General features: G+C 45.8%; 1 protein-coding gene and 1 long non-coding RNA gene across 10 annotated transcripts in view; one reads left to right on the top strand and one right to left on the bottom strand.

Moving 5' to 3' along the window:
• The window catches only part of HDAC5 (histone deacetylase 5), a 285,336-nt gene that overhangs the window by 92,231 nt on the left and 172,533 nt on the right, over positions 1-20,572 (bottom strand). For 6 of the 9 annotated variants that reach the window (XR_013227134.1, XM_077315953.1, XM_077315952.1 and 3 more), the window contains 2 exons: positions 20,364-20,498; positions 16,059-16,281 (listed from right to left, as the gene is read on the bottom strand). Coding sequence is in view for 8 of the 9 variants with exons in the window: in XM_077315953.1 (XP_077172068.1) it covers positions 16,059-16,281; positions 20,364-20,498 (358 nt within the window). In the remaining variant the exon portion in view is untranslated. The remainder of the gene's footprint in view (positions 1-16,058; positions 16,282-20,363; positions 20,499-20,572) is intronic. The other 3 variants (XM_077315958.1, XM_077315951.1, XM_077315955.1) reach the window with 1 other exon arrangement.
• Positions 3,061-10,747, top strand: LOC143826845 (uncharacterized). The gene is made up of 3 exons (XR_013227137.1): positions 3,061-3,183; positions 10,200-10,374; positions 10,599-10,747. It is a non-coding gene; the product is annotated as an uncharacterized LOC143826845 (long non-coding RNA).

The following is a 20,572-nucleotide window of genomic DNA, read 5'->3' as shown; positions in this document are numbered from 1 at the left end:
TAATTCCAATCAACAGATGACATGTTAAACTGCTGCTTGAACTAGAAGGCCAAAGCAGACGACACCGATATTAACAGACATATGCAGCTAGCTCTCATAATGAACCCAACTATTGGTCCAACAAAATCAGTACTGACTACTGAGACTGACAGCAACTCTCCAGGTCTCTCCAGGGACTTTCATATCACCTACAAAACAAGTTGCACTTACCTGTAACTGTTGTTCATTGAGTATCTTCTATGCAGGCCTGCCATCAAATAGGTCTTTACAGCTAAAAGTTTCCAGGGGGTGCTATGCACCAGAGCCAGAACCTTGTTCTCAGCAGAGCCCCCCACCCCACCCCATCAGTATATTTACCACTGCCAAACGCAGAGCATGCAGCAGGGCATGAGGGAGGGTACATGTGCCTGCACAGATGATACACCATGAACCACAGTTACAGTAATTGCAAGTTTGCTTTCATCGTCAATCTTCTGTGCAGTCCCACATCAGAATACTAGCAAGCTGCCTCAAGTCTCACCTGCAGATCCAAAGCATAAAGGTATCCCCTGTGCAAGCACCGAGTCATGTCTGACCCTTGGAGTGACGCCCTCCAGCGTTTTCATGGCAGACTCAATACGGGGTGGTTTGCCAGTGCCTTCCCCAGTCATTACCGCTTACCCCCCAGCAAGCTGGGTACTCATTTTACCGACCACGGAAGGATGGAAGGCTGAGTCAACCTTGAGCCGGCTGCTGGGATTGAACTCCCAGCCTCATGGGCAAAGCTTACAGACAGCTGCCTTACCACTCTGTGCCACAAGAGGCTCCAAAGCATAGTGACATACAAACGTGTCTGCTGATGAACTTACAGTGTGTAAAGGTATATAGGTTGAAAGGGGGGGTGCTGTTTGAGTGTTTTGTTTTGTTTGTTTGTGTGTTTTTTTAAACTGTTCCTTTCCTGGGTGTTGGGGGACTACAGATAATCACATTAGCTGATCTGTATTAGTTGGCAGTTTTGCCTGGGGCTGACTGCTAGCTCCACCCTCTGCTGAGTGGTCTTTTGTGCTATAAAAGGCTCTTGCTTGACCGAGGTGCAAGCCTTTGGCACACACCAAAGAGCGAGAGCTAAAGGACTCTTGGTTTGTGGCTCAAGCCAGGGACTGTGTAAGTGTTCCAGAAGGGGTTGGGTTCTTCCTGCAATGGATCGAAGCAGCATAGCTGGCGATAACCTGAGACTGTGACAGGCACTGTCTGTAGCATGTTTGTATTTTTACCTCAGGGTAATTTTAAATACACATGCACCAAGTGCAAGTTAGTAGTGCTCCTGGAGGAGAAGGTACAGAAGCTGGAAGAACGCCTGTCCACACTTTATTCCCCAAAGGAGGATGAAGAGTTCTTAGAAAGAACATGGAGCACTTTTTGGAGGGTCATTGGGAGAGGTGGGAAAGGTGTCTCACCAATTAGAAATGAGCCCAATACCAGAGGACAGTGGATGGAAGAATGTTACCAAGGGGTGTCAAAAAATAAGGAGATGTTCTGTCCCTCTGATAGAAATCCTTTCCAAGATCTGCCTGTAGATAGTGACCCTGGACCACAGAAACAAGGGCTAATCCCCCATCTCCCCCAAATTCAGTAAACATTTCACAGTCCTCTGCAGATAAGAGGACTAGCTCTTCTGCTCCCCAACATATCAGGACTAGGAAATGCATGCTGGTAATTGGAGAGAAGTAGAAGCCAAAGTGTGTAGACCTAACTTGTTGTACCAAGAGGTGTGTTGTCTACCTGGCATGGGAATCAAGGATGTCATGGAAATGGTAGAAAGACTTGTAAAGCCCAAGGACAGATAACTCTTCCTGCTTATTCATATGGGAACACTGCCTGTTGCTGGGTATGAAACAAGACTACTTGGCCTTGAGGGGAAAAAAGTGAAGCACTTGGGAGCGTAGGTTGTGTTTTCGTTGGTTCTTCATGTTAATGGCTGAGGCTTAGGAAGAGAAATAAAAATAATGCAGATAAATGATGGCCCCATCATTGATGTCATTGGGAAAGGTTTGTGTTTTTGGACCTTAGATCATGCTACCATGATGAGGCTCTTCTATCAGGAGATGGTTTGCACCTCATGATGGTGGGGAAAATGTCTTTGCGAAGAATCTTGCCGATCTTGTGAGGAGGGCTTTAAAATAAGTCCAATAGAGGAGCGAGACATATACTGAAAGCCTAGTTCACCGCAGATTTAAAGGGAATGGCACATATAGAGGGAACTATTAACTTACAGAAAAGTTCAAAAACTAAAACCCTGGTAAAAGGTAAAGGTATCCCCTGTGCAAGCACCGAGTCATGTCTGACCCTTGGGGTGACGCCCTCTAGCGTTTTCATGGCAGACTCAATACGGGGTGGTTTGCCATTCCCTTCCCCAGTCATTACCGCTTACCCCCCAGCAAGTTGGGTACTCATTTTACCGACCTCGGAAGGTTGGAAGGCTGAGTCAACCTTGAGCTGGCTGCTGGGATTGAACTCCCAGCCTCAAGGACAGAGCTTTCAGACTGCATGACTGCTGCCTTACCACACTAAAGCGCAGGGTATGAGAAACAAGCAGGAAGAACTAGAGATCCTAATAAAAGAAGGGGACTATGATCTAATAGGCATTACAGAAACCTGGGTGTAAACTGCACAGAGCTTTTATTTCAACCCCAGATCGATTCAGTCTCTGCCCTCCACACAGAATGCGATTTCCGTTTGGATTTGGGGCGATTTAAATTTTCCTTCTGCAGCAAGAAGTATTGATCCGGAGTGACCCTACCTTTATTATGTGATATCTCATAGTGCTTTTAATGCTCCATATTTCAGGATTCGGATTAGAGAAACCAGACTGTTTTGACTCAGGGCTCTCCTCTGTGGTAGAGGACCTGTGATTGGCCACAGGTGGTCATGTGACAGACTTGCCTTAAAGGAGAAGCCCCTAGTTTCTCTCAACTTCTGTCGGTCCTGGATTCTCCCCCTCCTCCAAGGAAAGAAAGAGGCTCCCTGCCTGGCTCATCTTCCCCCCCCCTTCAAGAAAAGAAAGAAAGAGCCTTGGCTCCCTCCCCTTCTCAACTACACTAACCACATGCAGAAGACTTTCCTGTTTCAATGGGGAGAGGGGAAGAGGAAGATCCGAGGTCAAAGCGATCTGAATTCAACAGGATTGACAATGGAATAAAGAAAGTAAGTGCAGACTCTGCCCTGGTGGGATAACACTCACAAATGGAATAATAGGATTGAGGGGTACAACTTATTTAAAAGGGACAGACAAATACAGAAGGGGGAGGAGTAGCATGATATATTAAGAATATATATACTTCTGAGGAAATACAAGTGTTTCAGCACGAGAGTTCAGTCTTTGGGTAAAAATAAAAGGAGTAGAAAATAATAGTGTTATTATGGTGGGGGTCTGCTAGACAGCCAGGCCAGGCAGAAGACTTGGATGACATGCTCCTTGACCAGAATACAAAGTTCTCAGAGAGATGAGATCTAGTTGGTCATGGGATATTTCAGTTACCCAGCTCTGTTGGAAGACCAGCTCTGCTAAAAATGAAAAGTCCAATAAATTATTTAATTGTCATGCTGACAACTTCATTTCCCAGAAAGTGGAAGCGGCAACAGGGGGTCCGCTATTTTAGACTTTTCTTGCCAATAGGGAAGAACTGGTTGATGAGTTAAAAGAACAGGGACATTGCGGGGATAGCTGTCATTACAAAGTGTCAGCATTTGTCCTCCAGATGTTTGCAGATCTCCCTTTAATATCTGCTCCATTATCTTCCCCACAACAGAGGTCAGACTCACTGTTCCCCACAACAGAGGTCATCCTTCCTCCCTTTTATGAAGACCGGGATAATAGTTGCTCTCTTCCAGTCCTCTGGGACATCTCCAGTCCTTAAAGAGGTCCCGAAGATGATGGACACAGGTTGTGCAAATTCTCCAGAAAGTTCTTTGAGTACTCTCGGGTGCATTTCATCTGGCCCAGGGGATCTGAACTCATCCAGTGCAGCTAAATGCCTCTCGACAACCTCTCTATCCATGTCAACTTGCCACCCAGACACTATCCTTTGGCTACGGCCATCTCTAGATTTGCCTAAATCCTTTGACCTGTGGGAAAAAACAGATGTAAAATAGGTGCTAAGCCTTTCTGCTTTCTCTGCATCTTTCATTAGAGTTTGTCCATCCGCACCCAACAGTGGGCCTATTGCCTCCTTTATTTGACGTTTTCTCCTCACATAATTGAAAAATCTTTTCTTGTTACAATGGGCTTCCCTGGCCAATCTTAGCTCACTCTTAGCTTTGGCCTTTCTGATGATTGATCTACAGTGCCTAGTAACCTGTAGGTACTCTTCTTGCTTTAGGATACTTAGGGCTGATCCTGCGTTGAGCAGGGGGTTGGACTAGATGGCCTGTATGGCCCCTTCCAACTCTATGATTCTATGATTCTATGATTCTTTAAAGCTCTGTCCTTCCCTCCATATCCTGAACATTTCCCTTTTCTTTCTTAGTTCCTTTTGAAGTTCTCTGTTCATCCAAACAGGCTTCTTAGAGCTCCTGCAGTGTTTTCTTCTTTCTGGGATAGTCATTGATTGAGCATGCATTAGCTCTTGTTTGAGTAGCGCCCACCCTTCACATGCTCCCTTCCCTTCCAGCATTCTTGTCCATGGTATGACACTCATCATGTCTCTGAGTTTATTAAAGTTTGCCCTACGAAAATCCAACATCCGTGTCTGGCTACAAGCTTCCTTGCCTCCCCATCTCAAAAGGAATTCTATAAGGACATGGTCACTTCCCCCTAGGGTCCCCACCTCTTTCATCTCATCCACCAAATCTTGCCTGTTGGTCAGTATTAAGTCCAGTATGGCTGAACCTCTTGTGGGTTCATCTACCATTTGATAAATGAAATTGTCAGCCAGGCAGGTCAGAAAGTTGCATGACTGAGGACGCTTCACAGAGTTTGTTTCCCAGCACACATCTGGGAAATTGAAGTCACCCATAATGACAAGGTATCCCCTTGGATATTTTCTCAAGCTGCTCACAAAGTGCAGCATCCACATCCTCTTGTTGGTCAGGCGGTCAGTAGCAGACACCAACCACCACACTGTTTGTTTTCCCCTCGCTTATTTTCACCCAGATGCTTTCCACTATAGATATACTCTCTTTCACTAGAATTTCCTGACAGGTGAGCCCTTTCCTCACATACAGTGCCACTCCTCCACCTCTTCGATCTATTCTGTTTTTTCTGAACAGTTCATATCCATCCACTATTACATTCCAGTCATGAGAATCATTCCACCAAGTTTCTGTGATGCCTACTAGATCATACCTTTCCATCAGCATGAGAAGTTCCAACTCTTCCTTCTTATTGTCCATGCTTCGGGCGTTAGTATAAAGGCATCTGAATCCTTTTACTTTTGGTTCCCTATGAGCTGGCCTTGCTGGTTGGGCTGCCCTGATCGGTCTCCTTCCTTACACTCCCTATGTTGATCGTCTCCTTCCCCTTGTGGCTTTAGTTTAAAGCTCTCCTGATGAATCTCCCCAGGTTCCTGCCAAACACATTCTTCCCCAGCTTCAATAAGCGCAGTCCTTTCCCGACGCATTCCTCTTCCCTTGACAGGCAAGATTGAAGAGAATGCCACGTGCCCCCATTTGCTTGAGCTTCCTCCCCAGATCTTGATAGTCTTTTTTAATAGGAGCGATGGTATTCATGGACATGTCGTTCACTCCCACATGGACCATCACAAATGGGTAGTGATCCGTAGATTTGAGGAGTTTGGGCAGCCATTCTGAAACGTCTTTTATTTTCGCCCCTGGCAAGCAACACACCTCTCGGGTTAGGGGGTCGGGCCCAGCCACATGGCGATCCATTCCTCTTAGCAGGGAGTCTCTAATTAGAGACAGAGTTCAACGAGATCTGAACACAATGGAAAAATGGGCAAATGAGAACAAGATGCAATTTAATAAAGATAAGTGTAAAGTTCTGCATCTGGGTCAGAAAAATGAAAAGCATGCCTACTGGATGGGGGATACGCTTCTAGGTAACACTGTGTGTGAACGAGACCTTGGGGTACTTGTGGATTGTAAACTAAACATGAGCAGGCAGTGTGATGCAGCGGTAAAAAAGGCAAATGCCATTTTGGGCTGTATCAACAGAGGCATCACATAAAAATCGCAAGATGTCATAGTCCCATTGTATACGGCACTGGTCAGACCACACCTGGAGTATTGTGTGCAGTTCTGGAGGCCTCACTTCAAGAAGGACGTAGATGAAATTGAAAGGGTACAGAGGAGAGCGACGAAGATGATCTGGGGCCAAGGGACCAAGCCCTATGAAGATAGGTTGAGGGACTTGGGAATGTTCAGCCTGGAGAAAAAAGAGGTTGAGAGGGGACATGATAGCCCTCTAAGTATTTGAAAGGTTGTCACGTGGAGGAGGGCAGGATGCTGTTTCTGTTGGCTGTGGAGGAGAGGACACGCAATAATGGGTTTAAACTTCAAGTACAACGATATAGGCTAGATATCAGGAAAAACTTTTTCACAGTCAGAGTAGTTCAGCAGTGAAATAGGCTGCCTAAGGAGGTGGTGAGCTCCCCCTCACTGGCGGTCTTCAAGCAAAGGTTGGATACACACTATTCTTGGATGCTTTAGGATGCTAGGGCTAATCCTGCGTTGAGCAGGGGGTTGGACTAGATGGCCTGTATGGCTCCTTCCAACTCTATGATTCTATGATTCAATGATTCTAATTACTAGTACTCTCCTTTTTTTTTCTTCTCAACTCCATTTCCTTCTGTCCCCGTGGCCTCTTCACTTTGTCTTAGACTTTGTTTTGGGACCTCTTCCCTCGTTGACACTTGCACCTCCTCTGCAAGGGCCTGAAATCTATTCTGGAGCTCCAAAGGCCCCGAGAACCATCTCGCTCTACGCCGTTGAGTCTTTTTCCGAACTGTCTGCAGAGGCTCCGTAATGAGGTCAATCCCCTTATCCTCTTCAGGACTGGTTGTATCCTCTTTATTCCGAGTTGCACAGCTCTGGTCTATGAATTCCTCCCCTTTCTTAATTTGGGTCGGAGTAATAATGCTGTCTTCTAATCCCCTAATCCTTTCCTCCAAAAGTCTTACCACCTTACACTTGGGGCAGATGTAGTCCATCTTGTCTTCTGGGAGGAAGGCAATCATGTCATACTCACTGCAGATGATGGGATGAATGTCCTGGAGGGCCACTGTAACTTGTACGCAGTGCAACTACTAGGGAAATATCATCTACTGATTCTAATTGCTAGGCCAAGAACCCCAGGCTAAGAGCCGCAGGCCTTACTCAGAACCACAATAGCCTCACCTGGTCAGCAGCAACACTCCCCAGTAGCTCTCTCCACATGCTCTCAGTTGCACTAAAGTGGGAGAGGTAGCAAACATACCAGAATACAGAATCAGAATCAGAATACAAGATGATCTTGGCAGGCTAGAAAATGGGACTAAAAGCAATAAAGTGAATTTCAATAGTTGGAAGGTACCTCCAGGGTCAGCTAGTCCAATCTCCTGCACAATGTTGGAACACACAACTACCTGCCTACCCACAATGACCCCAATTTCATGCCCAAGGGATCCTCCCACCAAAAATCTCCTTTTTGATGTGTTTTTATTCTTTTACTATGTAAACCGCCCTGAGCCCAATTGGTAACGGCGATATACAAATTCGATGGATGGATGGATGGATGGATGGATGGATATAAAGTTCTTCATTTCGGTAGAAAAAATGTATAATTATATGATGGGCAAGACTTGTAGAACACGTGAAAAGGATGTGGGGGTCTTAGTAGACCACACACTGAACATGAGTCAGCAGTGTAACTTGGTAGCTAAAAACGCAAACAGAATTTTGGCCTAGATTAAAAGAAGTATACTGTCCAGATCATGCAAGGTGATGTTACCGCTTTACTCCACTCTATTAAGATCTTGCTTGGAGTACTGTGTTCAATTTTCAGCACCACAACTGAAGAAAGATGCGGACCAACTGGAGCAGGTGCAGAGGAGGGCTATGCAGATGGTGAGGGATTTGGAGACCAAGTTGTATGAGGAAAGGTTGCAGAGCTTAGTCTGTTTGGCCTGGATAGAAAATGACTAAGAGTAGATATGATAACCATGTTCAAATACTTGAAGGGCTGTCATATAGAACAGTGGTCCCCAACCTGCGGGGCGCGGCCCGGTGCCGGGCCGCGAAGGCCATAGCGCCGGGCCGCGGCTCCCTCTCCCCGCCCCTCCCGCAGTAAAAAACTTCCCAGGCCGCAAGCTTGCGGCCCGGGAAGCTTCTTACTGTGGGAGGACGGGGAGAGGGAATCAGGGCCGGTCGCGCCCGTGCGGGCGCAGCCCGATTTGTGGGTGCGGCCCGCGGGCGCGGCCCGATTCGTGGGCGCTGCCCGCAAGTGCAGCCCAATGCGTGGGCGCGGCCCGCGGGCGCGGAGCAATGTGCGGGCGTGGCCCGCAGGCGCGGCCGATGCGTGGGCATGGCCCGCGCGGGCCGCGGGCCGCGCCCCGATGCCCTGCCAGTCCCCAACCTCAGAAAGGTTGGGGACCACTGATATAGAAGATGGAGCAGAGTTGTTTTCTGCTGCCCCAGAGGGGCAATTGAAATTGAAAGGAATTTTTGGCTAAATATCCGGAAGACGTTCCTGACAGAGTGGTTCTGCAGTGGAGTAGGCTTCCTCAGGAGCTGGTGGGTTTTTCTTGTTTGGAGGTTTTTAAGCAGAGGCTAGATAGTCAGATGACAGAAATACTGATTTTATGTACTTAGGCATATTGTGAGTGGCTGGGTAGGACAGGATGTACCAGTGTTTGTCTCTTGTGGCCCTTCCTTGCATATGCAGGGAATTGCTGATTGCCACTGTTGGATGGTAGGTGAATTTCCTCCAGGCCAGGGTGGAGATTTTTGGTGGGAGGATCCCTTAGGCATGAAATTGGGGTCATTGTGGTTAGGTAGGTAGTTGTGTGTTCTTACATTGTGCAGGAGGCTGGACTAGATGACCCTGGAAGCACCTTTCAACTCTATGATTCTATGATCAGGTGGGAGGTTGGGATAATTGCCAATGCAGCTGAAACACCCCCTAGGGAAATAATTCTTATTCCTGCTCAGGAACAGAACCTTATAGCCTTCTTGTTTTCTTTTGTTGTATATAGAAGAAGAAGAAGAGTTGGTTCTTATATGCCGCTTTTCTCTGCACGAAGGAGGCTCAAAGTGGCTTACATTCACCTTCCCTTTCCTCTCCTCACAACAGACACCCTGTGGGGTGGGTGAAGCTGAGAGAGCCCTGATATTCCTGCTCGGTCAGAACAGTTTTATCAGCACCGTGGTGAGCCCAAGGTCACCCAGCTGGCTGGTGAGAAATGAACCTGGCTCACCAGATTAGAAGTCCACACTCCAACCACTACACCAAACTGGCTCTCAGATTGACTCCAGCAGGTAAAAAGTGGTTCCAGTTAAGTGACCTTTATGGACCACTCATGAGAGTGTTTCAGCCCTGCTCAATCTGTCAAATTCTGTGTTTAAACTCCCAGAAATGTGGATAGCTTGAACTGAAGCACTGAACTCTGCTGCCATGTCCTATGCAAGGGTAGCTTCCTGACACAGACCTCTGGCCCTGAACCCACTTGCTTGTTTAAATAAAACACTGTCACTGTTTGTTCACTTGGACTAAATGGGTTGCTTCTGAAGGATTTATGAACATAAACTGCTCACAATTATGAACTGTTAATGTGCAGCACATTCTCATCTTCTAACCCCTAGCCAACAATCCCTCCCAGCGGGTGCCCCAACTGAAGAGTAAAACATCCATAGTAAGGACTACCTCATGCTCAGAAATTCCAAAGAAAATCCTCTGGGATAAATTATCCATAGAATATCACCATAATATAACAGGTCTGGGAGGACAGAATCTGTGCCATAAGACATGAACCCCATATCTATAACAAGATAGATAACTAGAGTTGTAGGGATTGCATATGTAACCTAGCCATAGATAGGACTGTGATGGTAGATAAAACATATCCCAAAAGGCACAGAACTTTGAGAATAGACTGGAACTGGCAAGACTGGAACAGTTTCAGCAAAAATTAGTCTGTACCCTTTTGGAAGATAGGAAAATCATCCCCACTAGAGAATCAAGCATAGCTTTGAGACAGAACTAATCGTAATTTCTCCCAATTTACCAGGAGTCCTAATCCTTGACAGGTCTCCAGGACAAGAGTGCACTGATTCAACCACTGGTTCTTGTAATCTGTCACCAATAACCAGGCATCTAAGAAAGGCAAATCCACATATGAAGGTAAACAACAAGTGGGGCTAAACGCTTTGAGAATACCCTGGATGCAGTAACTACACCAAAAGGTAGGCCAGTGTATTGGAAAAATTTACTCCCCACATGAAAAACGTAAAAACTGAACTGAAATATGAAAACTACATACCCTTCAAATGAATAATCATGAACCAACATTTTAGTAACTGCAAAATTGAAGGAATGGACGCCATATGGAACTCAGAAACATGAAGAAAAATGTTTAATTTTCTAAGGTCTAAAATGGATCTAAATTCCTATCTTTTTTATCTACTAGGAAAATACAAGAGAAGAAACCCTTTGATGATTTGAGACACTGTAACCTCTTCTATGGCACTTGTCAGTTATGGAGGCCAAGTTGCTTGGTTGGATTCCCTGAAAGATAAAGAGCAAGGGGGAATAGACTTAAAATCTAATAAAAAACTAAATCTATGGACAAAACCCACTTGTCGGAGGTAATAGCTTCCTAGGCTGCAAACTGAGTCAGTCTGTTCCCGAACCCAACAGGGGTTGACAATTATCCTAGTCAGAAGAAAAACTATTGGAATAAAGCTGCATCTCTGGAAGATGGTGGGTACTGATTTGATCTAGGTTGACTGGAATACTTATCCCTATGGTAACCCTGTTATGTATCAAACGGCTTAGGGGTAGGATACTGAGACCCCGAGGGCCAGAAAAGCAGTAGTCCCTTTGATACAGATGCCAGGGCCACCTCACAAAGGAGCTCTGTTTAAATGAGGACATGGAGGATTGTGAGACTTCTGGGGATTTAATTGTCTGCTTGTTCTTCTTGATCAGGGAAAGCATCTCATTCATATTGGAAGAGAAGAAAGGGAAACCTTCAAAAGGTAAATCTTCATCTTTAAGCTTGCTTTTTATAGGCAAGGCATCTGAGTACAATGGAGCTTGCCATGGCCTGTGCAGACAAATCCACAAAATTCTGTCTGATTAAATTGCTGCTTTGAAAGTTTAATGACCTCTTTTTGACTAAGGAGAGACTAATTTTCCAGCAGGAATTCAAGGAATGGAAGAACTGTCTCTCACAAGAAAAGCTGATAACCATCTATGATGGTTTCATAGTTAGTGATTTTGAAAACTAACGCTACTGAAAAATATAATTTTTGAGCCAGAACCATCCAGTTTCTCTATCTGTGGGTGGTAGGCCTGCTGGCCCTTTGGCTGCACTTCCTCCATTGCCAAGGATGATGGTAGAGGATGAATTGCCAAATAGTTAAATGGCTCCTTCTTGATCTTATAAAAATAGTCTATCCTTCTCGGGGTAGACTGCAATAATGCAGGTTTTTGCATGAGGTCCTCAAGGCCCTCCAACACCAGGAAAGCAATAACCCGGGGAGACTCTGAGACTTGTGCTTCGATGTAATGACTTCTATCTTCAGAGACTGGGCCATATGAATCATCTGTTCTCCAAACATTCGGAGATCCTCTGCAGGAGATCATCTGCCTACCCTCTTGTCAGGGCTCAGATCCAATGTTGTGTTGGATCCATTGGATTCAATCGCCATTTCTTCTCTCACTTCAGGAATAATAGAATGCAGCCTGAGCATGATGGTCTCTGAAGCCAGATATGCCAACACATTATGAGGGTAATGATACAAACTTGTATCCTTGGGATTGCAAAGTTATCACCTCATTCCTCCATACATCCTAGAAACATGTAGGGATGTGAAGGCCACCGCATAGGTGATTGGGTCTGAGACCTTAGAACCATGACCATTTGCTCTGAATTAGACTCCCAGAACCTGGATATGTGGTAAGCCAGTATCCCCCTCCCCACTGGAGAGAGACAAAGGTAGAGAGATCAGTCCCCAAGATGAAGTCCTGGACGTCTCCTGCAAGGTTAGCATTGGCTCAGAAGTGCAGACAAGAGTGTTCTGCTCTGTAGCCGATTTACAATTTTTCTTTAGCCTTTTTAGCTGCTCAGGTGCAATGAACCTGGGGGTAGTGTGACCCACTGCCTTAATTTTCAACATTCTATCCCCCTGAACTTTAGGAGAGAAGTATTGGCAGGCCTTACATGTGGAGACAGAACAAAGGTTATGTTGGTCTGTTTGGGTCATCTTCACCTCACAATTGGAGTACTTCTTGAGAGGGCTTCTGAGCCATGGAGGAGACTCAGAAGCTAATATGGCTTCAACAAATTTAGAAGAAAAATCCTCTTAATTGCAGCTGGAGACTCCAAAACCATAGAATCATAGAAATGGAAGGGCTCATACAGGCCATCTAGTCCAACACCCTGATCAATATAGAATCTGCCTAAATCATCCAGGATAAATATCTGTCCAGGAGCTGCTTGAAGACTGCCAGTGATAGGGAGCTCACCACATCCTTACACAGTTGATTCCACTGAAACTACTTTGTGAAAATATTTTCCTGATATTTAGCTCTTGTTCTGCATATAGTTTAAACCCATTACTGTGGGTCCTATGCTGCCAACAAGAACCTTTCTCTGCTCTCTTCTAAGTGACAGCTTTTCAAATACTAAAAGACAGCAATCATGTCCCCTCTCAACTTCCTCTTCTCCAGGCTGAATATTTCCAAGTCCCAAGGCCTTTCCCCAAGGCCCAGATCATTCACATAACTCGCCTCTGAACCCTCTCAATTTTGTTCATGTCTTTTTTAAAGTGAGGCCTCCAGAACTGCACAAAGTACTCCAGGTGGGGTCTGACTATAGCAGTAGACAGTGGAACTATGACATCTTGTGATTTTGATTTGATACAGGATGATCTTGACAGGCTAGAAAACTGGGCTAAAATGAATTTCAATACTAATAAATTTAAAGCTCTTCATTTAGGTATGAAAAACCAAATGCATCGCTATAGGATGGGTGAGACTTGTATTGACAGTAGTACATGTGAAAAGGATGTGGGAGTCTTAGTAGACCAGACACTCAGCCTGAGTCAGCAGTGTGACTCAGTGGCTAATAAGGCAAATGGGATTTTGGGCTGTATTAAAAGTATAGTATCCAGATCATGCAAGATGATGTTACCACCATACTCCACTCTGCTAAGGACCTCACTTGGAATACTGTGATCAGTTTTCGGCACCACAACTGAAGAAAGATGTAGAGAAACTGAAGTGCGTCCATAGGAGGGCTATGTAGATGGTGAGGGGTTTGGAGACCTAGTCGTATGAGGAAAGGTTGAAGGAACTTGGTCTGTTTAGCCTGGAGAAAAGAGGACTAAGAGATGTGATAACCGTCTTCAAATACTTGAAGGGCTGTCATATAGAAGATGGAGCAGAGTTGTTTTCTGTTGCTCCAGAGGGGTGGACCAGAACCAATGGGAAGTTCCTGACAGTTAGAGTGGTTCCTCAGTGGAACAAGCTTCCTTGGGAAGTGGTGAGTTCCCCTTCATTGGAAGTTTTTAAACAGAGGCTAGGTAGTCATGTGACAGAAATGTTCATTTTATGAATTTGTGGCCCTTCCTTGCATACCCAGGGAATTGCTGATCGCTACTGTGGAACGGTAGGTGAATTTCTCTCAGGCAAGGCTGGATTCTGGAGAATGCTGGTGCAGGGATCACTTGGGCATGAAATTGGGGTCACTGTGGATGGGCAGGTAGTTGTGAATTCCTGCATTGTGCATGGGGTTGGACTAGATGAACCTGGAGGTCTCCTCAAACTTTATGATTCTATGCTGATACAGTCCAAGACTGCATTTGCCTTCTTTACCACTGCATCACACTGACTGCTCATATATAGCTTAAAGTCCACAAGGACCCCAAGCTCACGTTCACACACAATGGTAACCAAAGTGTATCCCCCATCCAGAATGCATGCTTCTCATTTTTTGTGACCCAGATGCAGAACTCTGCACTTCTTATTGAATTGCATCTTATTCTTATTTGCCCACTTTCCCAGCGTGTTCAGATCTCACTGAACTCTATCTCTTGAGGTGTTCACTACTCCTCCCAGTTCGGTATTATCCACAAATTTAATGAAGACTCCCTCATCCAGATCATTGATAAAAATACTGATCAAAAAACTGAGTCGTGTGCCATTCTGCTGCTCACCTCCCTTCCCTTCTGATAAAATACCATTGGGTAAGGTTCTTCAGCCAGTTTGCTATCCACCTAATCATCTTAAAATCCAGTCGACAGTCATCCAGTTTACCCATCAGAACAACATGGGAAACTCTGTCAAAAGCCTTACTGAAATCCAGGCTAGCAGCATGCACTGAGTTTCCATGATCTAAAAATCCATGATCTAATAACCAAAGAAGGAAACCAGGTTAGTCTGGCAGGACCTGTTGGAGACAAATCCGTGCTGACTTCCCCGGATTAACAAATAGTTTTTCAGATGATTGCAGATCGCCACCTTTAAAATCTGCTCCATTATCTTCATAGAATCATAGAATCATAGAGTTGGAAGGGGCCATACAGGCCATCTAGTCCAACCCCTTGCTCAATGCAGGATCAGCCCAAAGCATCCTAAAGCATCCAAGAAAAGCATCCAACCTTTGCTTAAAGACTTCCCTGCAATTGAGGTCAGACTCACTGGCCTGTAGTTTCCCGGGTCATCTGTCCTCCCTTTTTTGAAGACTGGGATAACATTCACACTCCTCCAGCCTTCTGCCACCTCTCCAGTCCTCCAAGAAGTTCTAAAGATAATGGACAAGGGTTTTGCAAGATTTCCAGAAAGTTCTTTGAGCAGTTTTGGGTACACACCATCTGGTCCAAGGGATTTGAAGACATCCAGTGCAGCCATGTTCCTTTCAACAACCGCTCTGTCCATGTCAACCTGCCACCCAGACATTATACCTTGTCTGGTATATCTTTATACCTTCCCTAGGTGTATTTATATTCTTCTGGGAAAACAAGGAGGCAAAATAGGTACTGAGCCCTTCTGCTTTCTCTGTGTCCCAATTGCCTAATTTACCTTATGTTTCCTCCTCACATACCTGAAAAAGCTTTTCTTGCATTGTACTGTATTGTATCTGAGGAAGTGTGCATGCACACAAAAGCTCATACCTTGAATAAAACTTTGTTGGCCTTAAAGGTGCCACCGGGCTCTGCTGCTTCAGACCAACACGGCTACCCACTTGAATCTTTTCCTGTTATACTGAGCTTCCCTGGTCAGCCTAAGCTCACTCCCAGCTTTAGCCTCTCTTTAGCCTACAGTGCCTAGTAAACTGCAGATACTCTTCTTTAGAGGTCTGTCCTTCCCTCTGTTTCTTGAACAGTTCCTTTTTCCTCCTTAGCTCCTCCTGAACCATGACCTTCTCCATCATCAGCAAAAGAGGGGGCGGGAGATGGCGAGGGCTGGGTAGGGTTGCCAGATCCAAGTTAGGAAACTCCTGATGATTTGGGAATGGAGCCGGGGGAAAACAGGGTCCTCAGCGGGGTACAATGCCATAGAGTCTACCCTCCAAAGGATCCATTTTCTCCAGGGGAATTGAACTCTGTAGTTTGGAGATAAGATGTAATTTGAACTAGGGATGCCAGGGATTGAACAAGGAACATTTTTCATGTCAAACAGATGCTCTTCCATTGAGACTCACTACAAGGCAGCTTCAGGTGTTTATGTGCTGGTGAATATTCAGCAATACCTAGCATGAGCACAGTCCAATGGAGTCATGCCTACCATGAATGGCCATTCAGCAGGAACGCACCCACACAATGCCACCTCCAACCACATCCCACCTCCATGGGACATCACCAATGACTACCTTTCCCTCCACACACGAACTGCTTTGTGCAGCCACCCCTCACTTGCTCACCAGTGATTAGCGTATTCTGCTGGCGTGCCTGCTCCAGGAGCAGGACGTGCTGCAGAAGTGAAGCGTGTCCATGGTTGTTGGTCTCACCCTCAAGGGCCACCCCAAGAAGGCAACTGGGGATAGACGACATGCTCAGGAACTTGCTGGTTAAGGCGCCCCCCTGGCGCAATGACTGGATGGTCTGGTGCTCTGCTTCCTGCTGCGTGGAAAGGTTGGGGGAGGCCTGTGCAAGACAAGAGGGTTTGCAATCACTGCTCTTTCAGTGTGATCCTGAGCAGAATAGCACTCAATGGCTTAGAATGGAATACAACTCTGCTTAGGACTGCACTATAATTCCCACACAGATACAAATGCAGCTGCAGTGTGAGACTGTTTTCGCACTACAGCCAGCCTTCTAACTCTTAACATGCCCACAAATGCTAAATAAAGGTTTTGAACCATGACAAAGTTCAACACTAATGTCTGTTACGCTGTGACCCCACTAGGGGCAGCAGGCTATTGTATCTTCTGTGGCATGCAGATAAAACACCTGGACTCGTTAAGGCTCCCATCGGCATGAACCAAGAACTAATAGGTCTACACATGAGCATGGTTCCCTTCACCAACCCACTCTGCCCCTTTAAAACTTTAAGAGACTGAGCTGTGCCTCTGCTATTGGTTGGTTCCCCTGATCAGGACTGGTTGCTATATCCTGTCCAAGGCCCTCAGGGGTGGCCAAACAGTGGCTCTCCAGATGTCCATGGACTATAATTCTCATGAGCGAGTACATGCTTGCCAGGCTTCTTGGGAGGTGTAGTCCATGGACATCTGGAGCACAGTCCGTTTGGCCACCGCTGGTTCCTCCTCCTCTTTTCTCTAAGGCTTCTCCATGATTCCCAGGCAGCTTACCATCCTCCTCTCCCTCTATGCCCTCAGCCCCTTTCTTATTTTTATTTATTATATATTTATATACCACACTCCCTTGTGGCTCAGGACAGTTTACATAGAACCTCGGGGATAAGTATGGCATAACACAATAATCTCAAATAAATACAATACAATAGTAATTACGATAACGTTTTCATATAACAATTCCAACATTAACAATGGTAACGTTAACCTATTGACTATGGTCCCATCGGTTGGTCAATTCAGGTTATGCTCATGCACAGGGGGTTTCTGGGGGCCTAGCATATAATATTGGTTTAGTCAACCTCAACCAACTGCCTGGTGGAAGAGCTCCATTTTGCAAGCCCTGCAGAACTGCGATAACTTAGGCGGGGACCTGATCTCTTCAGGGAGCTTATTCCACCAGGTAGGGGCCAGGATGTAGAAGGTTCTGGCCCTGGTAGAGGTCAGATGTGCTTCTTTAGGGCCAGGGACCACCAGCCAATTGGCAGTGGCAGAGCTCTTTGCGTGGTATAGGCAGAGAGGTGGTCCCTCAGGTACATGGGGCCCAGACTGTATATGGCCTTAAAGGTGATTACCAGAACCTTGGTGCTCCACCCATGCTGGCTAAGCCCATCTAAGACATAAGGATATAAGTACATAAGAGAAACCATGTTGGATCAAGCTAATGGTTCATCTAGTGTAACACAGTGCCCAAAATCCAGGTGCCATCATCCAGAGATCCACAAGCAGGGCCTTAACTCCAGAAGCTCTTCCACTCTTGTCCCCTCAAGCAACAAAAATACAGAGCACCACTGCCCTGGACATAGTATTCCATCTCTATATTGTGGCTAGCAGTCACTGATGGACCTCTGCTCCATATAACTAATTCCCTCTTGAAGTTGTCTATGCTTGTGGCTGCCATCACTTTTTGTAGCAGTGAATTCCATGTGTTTATGACTTTTTGAGTGAATAAGTACTTTATCTGTTCTGTTTTACCTGTTATTTCTTGAAGCACCATTAATCTCTTAACTCCTTTCCTGCTATGTCCCCCACTCCAGCTGGGTTTGCACAAGGCTAGTCAAAGACCCTTGCTGTCAAGCTTTATGCCTCACCCACAGTCAAAGCCTCGGGCTGGCAAAACACCTGCCACCACCGCAGTTCTCAACAGCTGTTTTGTATGGGAGGGGCAAGGCATTTTCTGCAGACAGGGTAGCCCCAGCCTCATTCTACTACTGCTATCCTGGGCAGGAACCCACCCTGTGCTGGGATAGCTGCCACCTTTGACCCACTGGTGGAGTCTCCTCTGGCCTTCATTGCTGCCTCTGCTTGGAGCGCTTTTCCTTTTGTAAAGGCAGAGTGTGTCAGTATAGGTCTCTCACAAGCAGTGCTGACTGAGTTGTACAACTTTCTTTGCTGTTAAAAAAAACACACACTGCCCAAATTTGCTGCTGAGATGAAAGCTGCTCGAAAGATGTTGGCCAGGAGCGGTCCAGCAGATCCCACCCTAAAATATTCCTGCTGCCCAAATAAATAAAACAGTCTGCCACGTGTTTATTTTTAAATTAATGATGCTGGAAATAGACAAATTGTAGACTGGCCTACTCCCATGTCTGAGCCAATTTTGATTCCTGTTCCTGGAGGGAGGCTACAAATAGGACACAGCTGGGTTTGGGGGGGAGGGAGGAGAAACTCCCAGAAACTGTAGCTCCACAAAAAGGACGTCATGGAACAGGAGAAAGTACACTTTGCACACTCATTGGAATGAGAGAAAGAGAATAAAATTTCAACTTGTGCCTTCATGTGTTTTAGCTTCAAATTCTGGCAAAGAAGCAGCCCGAGGCAACCTGTGAGTCTGCTTGCACTGCCTGGAGGAGAAATGGCTACCTGTCAGCCTGCAAGTCATTGAGAGCCAAAGATATGGTCCTTCGACTGCTGAACTTAAGTTTAAATCCTTGTTGGGACACCAAAACTCTGTATGCAAATCAGAGGGTTATTGTGCAAGAATAAAATATCTTTTATGAGTATGAAATCAGTTTCTTAAGAGGAAGGCTGCAGGTGAGAAATAAATATTAAGGATCTCCCTAAAAGAGACTAGAACTGTGGTACAACAGAACAGTTTAGGGTGGCAGCTGTTTATCAGAGCAGAATTGTAATGCATTCCAATGATTACTGCAGGTATTATCTGCTTTTACTGCACTTTTATATACTTTGTAATCAACTTTCTGCATTGTTTGTAGTAGTATCCCTTGCCATAGATAGTTTGCTGCTCACACTGTACCCTAATTCTTTATCCCTGCTCCTGCTGTACTGTCCACTGTCTGCAGTTCCAATCCCTGGAATCTACTTTTGAGTCTCTGCAAGAAAAGTGGACTATAAATCCAATAAATAAACACTTGTAAATTAACTGAGGAAGAGGGAGGGTTGAATGTGAACTAAATGTTCTACTAACAGAAGGGGTGGGGAGTAATTTCTGCCAATTCCCTCTTCTGCCTGCAGACCTCCAACTTTCCTCTTATGCTGCTCCCAAGGGTCCCCTGGACTCCAGAAGTGGCATTTTGGAGAGATTAGCAGGCAGTGGGGTGGGAAGAGGCAGGAACCTTCTGTTACACCAGCCAAAGTGCCTTGTCTGAGTAGCAAATTTTGAGGAGCCAACCAAAGAGGCCTAAAGGAAAAACACATCTTTTTTTTTAAAGCTGATACCTGTATGGGTTGCTTGCTTAAGGGCTCTACAAAAGGTGTATGAAGTCTAAGCACAACTGGATGTTCCAGCAGCTGCTCTTGAATGTAGCTGATTCCTATTTTCTCACCAAAACTGTATGCTGAGAACTAAGAACAGGGAATGAGTAACAGTATCATTCCTAAGCAGAGTCACATGCTTGGAGGGCATCAGGTTTAGAAGAGTGCAACTGTGCTTAAGATGGCACTGTTGGCTTAAGATGGCTTAAGATAGCATTGCCTGGTCCATCTGACCACTGTTGCAAGACAGATTGTTGAGCCAGAGGTCTGTATGTGTAGCATGTGCTGGCCCCTGCCAGCAGTATAATTGTAGTCCATGGAAGTATAATTGTAGTCCATGGACATCTGGAAAGCCACATGTTTCAGGCTTCGGAGAACCCCAGAAGTGGTGATGTGCCCTTCCAGAGAAGTCGGTGTGGAAGTAAGATGAGGAAGCCAGCCAATCAATTGATCAATCACTTACTGTTTTCATTGTGGAGAAAGAGACTAGGCCTTTAGAGCAACAGGGAAAGTGGGCTCCATGATGTCAGTGGCCATCTATACTTCTGGCAAAGGCCACATAATCCCTGGGGAGCTCTCACATAACCCCGGAACATTGTTTGGGAATCCCTGACCTAGGGGGGAAGGGGAGAGGGGTCTGAGCTCCCATGCCCATTTTTAATGAAAAGTTTTGCATGAGTTATCGCAGGTACTACTCACATTGAGGTGTGAATTTGTCACCGTGACAGTAGCCTGTAGTCCTAGAGAGATGTTGGGCAGAGACGGAGAAGTGTATAAGCTGAGCTGGCTAGCTGATCCGTCCATTGTGACAGCTCGGTGATGGGGCAACATCTGCTGTACAAAAAGGAGGGAAAAAATGGAGATTCAGGGCAAAAATACAGGGGAATGAGAAGGGCATTGAGGAAAAA

This window comes from Paroedura picta, chromosome 16 (assembly GCF_049243985.1).
Source record: "Paroedura picta isolate Pp20150507F chromosome 16, Ppicta_v3.0, whole genome shotgun sequence".
Classification (NCBI taxonomy): domain Eukaryota; kingdom Metazoa; phylum Chordata; class Lepidosauria; order Squamata; family Gekkonidae; genus Paroedura; species Paroedura picta.
The sequence above is the reverse complement of the archived record's forward strand: the minus strand, read 5'-3'. Positions and strand labels throughout refer to the sequence as shown.